General features: G+C 44.0%; 1 protein-coding gene across 1 annotated transcript in view; it reads left to right on the top strand.

The window, feature by feature from the left end:
* Window positions 1-573: 573 nt before the first annotated feature.
* The window catches only part of LOC106805289, a 4,316-nt gene continuing 233 nt past the window's right edge, over window positions 574-4,656 (top strand). Inside the window, exons 1-5 of the mRNA XM_014806827.1 lie at window positions 574-769; window positions 1,084-1,164; window positions 1,284-1,343; window positions 2,000-2,254; window positions 2,927-4,651. Coding sequence (XP_014662313.1) covers window positions 743-769; window positions 1,084-1,164; window positions 1,284-1,343; window positions 2,000-2,254; window positions 2,927-4,651 — 2,148 coding nt within the window. The 5' untranslated portion in view covers window positions 574-742. The remainder of the gene's footprint in view (window positions 770-1,083; window positions 1,165-1,283; window positions 1,344-1,999; window positions 2,255-2,926; window positions 4,652-4,656) is intronic.

The raw sequence follows: 4,656 nt of genomic DNA, 5'->3' as shown, positions 1-4,656 counted from the left end.
AGTGGAGTAAGCGAGGTACGGTACGGCATATTAGATAGTACCAGGGTACGTTCCGGTAGGCGGTATACCGGACCGTACCCAGGCCAGGGTACGTTCCGGCAGTACCCCGGGGGACATAGACCCTCTCAAGCACTAGTACTATGACTAATTAGTTTTAATATAGGTCCCTACGTGTACATCTACATACCTATTAGTAACACGAGCAAAATAAATGGAATTAGACCTAGTTTAGTTAATTCTATCACCTCGGTACCTGTTTTACCTCTACGATCATGAAAGACTAACGNGTAAAGCGGGGGCACATCATGTGTAAGAAAGCGTCTGATTGGGTAAAAATAGCTAAAAATTTTCCGCGGTAAAATCATAAGGTAAAATTGATTTTATCAGTAAAAATAATTATTTCTGCGTGCAATGGCCAACAATCATTTCTGAGTACGATATAGTCAACCATGATAAATGCTAACATTTACGATGATATGTCTGAATCTATGTGACTGTCACGAATCTATGGCTGAAAATTACTTCAGCAATAACTTTATTTGCCGCAGTTTGTGTCTCACTACCCCACTCCCCAGTGCCAGAGGCAGTGTGCTGCAGCAGTGTGCTGCATGTCTATCATCATGTCTTCCATCCTAACATCGTAATGATTAATCATTGAGTCCAAGAAACTACCTACTATACCGAAGACAGAAAGAGACAAAGTTGCTCATATAGATATTTGATCCAGTTATAAATTAAAAGAATGTCAGACGGTTGGGTTCATTACACTGTAAGTTACATAATTATTATTTATAATTTATAACTTGTGTAACTGTAAGTGTGTGTAACTGTGTATAGCCTAAGTAATAGTATTAACTATTATAACGATTGTACAAGAACATGATTATCGCTGAGTACAACTTACAATCAAGTACAAGTATATTACTTATTAGTTGTAGTTTTACTGTAGTGTAAATGATGGTATGTGATCTAGCATAAATGTACTGTATTACTGTACTGTGTTACTGTATTAATAGTACACTGCCACTGGTATATAAAGTAATAAACCAGAGTGTAATTTATAAAAACAGTTTTATGTTGTAGGTATTATATACACGTCAGAAGACGAAGAAATCAAAGACTTGGCACGATGGATTGCTAAAAGTCTCCACACAGGATAAACGGGTTATGCTTCTTGTTCTATAAATAGTCTTCATGCTATACATATATTGCCTATCATGTGTTGTAATCACCTTGAAGATTGATAAGTTTTGTGTATAATTTATTATTCTTGTTTACTCTAGGCAGTCCTGTTTGATGATAAAAACGTCAAGCTTGATACAATCTACGTCAGAGCTAACCAGGTTTGTTTGGCTGATGTATTTCTTAATTTAATATACCGATTTTTCGCAATCACAGTTTTTAAAACGCTCCTATATCATATGTATGTATCCTATTCACCCCCTAATGTTTTAGGTAATAATCTGAAAAAATGCTTTGTGTGCATTATAGTCTTTCGACCTACCAGATATAGGATCATCAAAAATAAGATTGATGACACGTACCTTTGCTTTAATTGTTTCTAGGGCTTTCATTCCCTTAATTTCTTCTGTTTCATAATCCCTCCTTGCTCTTCATATCGGTTAGTTTATAGTATACATAGGCTATTCTGCTGAGGTGGATATAATACCACTTGAGAGTTAATAATGACAAAATGAAAATTTGTTATTGTTAACTCCTGATAATACCGAACTGTAGCCAAAATATCTTAGCTACAATAATGTCGGTTACCCTCAGCTTACAGTAGGTAGGGCGGTTTTGGGTTAGGGTGGCTGTGAAATATGGTATTTTAGTAATTTAAAAAAATTCATTACATTGAAAATCTGAGCACAGAATAACACCGTCTGAATATACTCTATTCATAATGAGTCATAGCATCATGAAGTAACGTTTTTAACTTTGAGCTGTTTTACGCGAATAAATTCAACACGTAGTTATTGTGTTAAATTCTTGCCGTTAGGTTGCGTGCGGTGTGGACCTAGAGAGCGACCATTACCTGGTTACTGTCGAAGAACAGCGAGTTGGGGGTGCTAGCAATCAAAACAATAGCCAGCAGATACAGCCAGTGGTTGCACCCCCTGTCACCCATCAAAGAGAAGATGACAGACCCTTGCAGAAAGTGGTGCAGTCTAGATATGCATCTAGTAATCCGCAGGTGGATGGAATTAGTAAACCGAAAGTGGCACCACGATTTCCAACGGCGAAGCGAAAAAGGGTAAGTTTCTACCTAGACACAAATCATGGTTACTCTCGGGCAATATAGTAATATGAGTAGGAATATCTTGACCAAATTATGTTACCAAGTCTTACCAAACCTTAACCAAGTCTGTGCTTCAAGTCAATTAACTTTCAGCCGACATGGGTAGAATCGAGTAGGATATGCTGGTCAACTTGTGTCTGTAGTTGTGAGCCTTTGCTTGAACGGTCATGATATAGCGGTCAGGAAAAAAGTCGAATGACAGCTGTTGTTTGCGAAATCTCGTGTCTCGAGTTTGAGTTGCCCATTTCGCGTGCTTCAGTTGACTACGTCACGAATTTTCTAGTGTATATTTAGAAAAATTTTGTTGCCATTTTTTACATTAAAAGTAAGTACCTACTAATGCGGCTAAGTGTATCATCAAATTCTTACCTGATAAGATTGTTTCTCAACTAGTTAAAAATCCAAAAAACCTGGACGATTTGATATTATGATCCTAGCTGACATTAATTGCTTGCTATGGGCTATGTATGAGTCACGAGTGTATGTTCACATCGAACAATATAGTAAAATAGGAAGTATAATGCAGCAATTTAACCATAAAAAGTGAACAGAATTACTTACATTTTGTGAAAAAGTGGAAATATTTTTTTACTTTTACTATATTTACGGTGACATAATCACTTTCAGGTGTTTATCCCTCCAAGGGTCGTCAAACAGCAAAAGGTGGAACACTCGGACACAGCTCACACGTCTGCTGCTCTGCGCACGCACATGTCCGGCCCGACGCGTGGTTCTGGAGACGTCATCCGACAACAGCCGCCATCCTTCGCACAAGGGCAGGCGGCTATGATGTCCTTGTGGACCACGCCTGGTTCAGCTGCCGGCGGTGTTGTCGATCGGCCGTGTTTGCTTCCTGGTGGGCGGCTCGTCGCGGTGTCCGTGGGGAGTCCAGAGCAAAAGGTGGAAGGGGTGGTGGCTGCTGAGGACAACAACAGTATTGCTCAGATGCTGGGCAGCCTGCTGTCTGAGGCACTCTCCCGCTCCGTCCCCCATGGGGAAGGATGCGACGTGGAGAGAGAGGGCGCCACTGCACTCTCCCGCTCCGTCCCCCATGGGGAAGGATGCGACGTGGAGAGAGAGGGCGCCACCGTGCTCGCACCTCAACAATTGAAGCCAGGGGCGGACCATCAGGAGGGAGATGCATGGAGGGAGGCTGAGGAGTGTTCGTGGGTCGACCCAGCCACTCATGGACGTGGTGATGACGACAAAGTTGGCTTCTTGCAACGCGTCACTGAAGCCACATCGCAGAACCATCTGGATGCAGAAGGCGGTGAAGATGTGTTGCTGAGGTGGGCAGATGCGGAGGAGAGCGAAGCGATGCTAGAGCCTAGCACGGATGCGAAAGAGAGTAAAGGTGCGTTGCTAAGACGCACCGGTGCGATAGCAACTGAAGCGAAGCTGCAAGTAACTGCAAGAGAGAGTGAAGCTGTGGTACAGAGTCGATTGGATTTTCGAGACCAGGAGGCCATGGCGGAAAGGCGGAAGAAGAATGCGGAACGTGACACGGGGTTAAGGGGCCAGGGTACTGCTGGAGAGAGTGAAGCCATGTTTGAGAGTTGGGTAAATGTAGAAGGAAGTGATCATGAGACTGTGTTGCAGAGTAGGTCAAATGGTGGAAGGAATCGGGCAACAGACGAAGTTGAAGATGCTGAAATAGACAAGTTGTTTGCACTTGTTGCATCTACTGCCCCAACTGTGCCTCCACAGGCGGTGCCACTTGTTGGTCGGCAAGGGTCATGGATTACACAGGGTAAGACCCAGCATGTGTCACAGCCTGACACACAGGGTAAGACCCAGCATGTGTCACAGCCTGACACACATCTTACGACCCAGCATGTGTCACAGCCTGACACGCAGGGTAAGACCCAGCATGTGTCACAGCCTGACACACAGGGTAAGACGCAGAATGTGTCACAGCCAGCAGGAGAAACCGTCCAGCCGGCATTTGATAATGATATCTCGTTTGAAATCGGCGGCATGGATTTTTTCGATGACGACAGTCAAGATTCGCGCGTTTGTGAACGAGCCAGTGAGCACAGTCCTTCTCATACGTGTGATAAAGCTGGCGGTAGTGTGAGAGTGAGCACAGAGCTGTCACCACCAACGCTTGCTCGTAATCTGCTCTCCAGCCAGCACGAGTCCGCCGCTAACGTGGCAGCCGCTGTCGCAAGACCTGCCTCTATGCAGACGACAGATATGCCCTCCCAGAAATGCGGTGACGATTCTCGACGGAAACGTAGTGGTATCGCTGCTGGAAATGGCCATTGTGATGTTCTCGCTGATATCCAGCGGCATGATGTAGCGTGCCACGACCAGCAGCATGATGTAGCGTGCCACGACCAGCAGCATGATGTAGC

Source organism: Priapulus caudatus, unplaced genomic scaffold (genome assembly GCF_000485595.1).
Source record: "Priapulus caudatus unplaced genomic scaffold, Priapulus_caudatus-5.0.1 Scaffold108, whole genome shotgun sequence".
NCBI lineage: Eukaryota > Metazoa > Priapulida > Priapulimorpha > Priapulimorphida > Priapulidae > Priapulus > Priapulus caudatus.
This window is presented reverse-complemented; position numbering and strand designations above follow the sequence as displayed.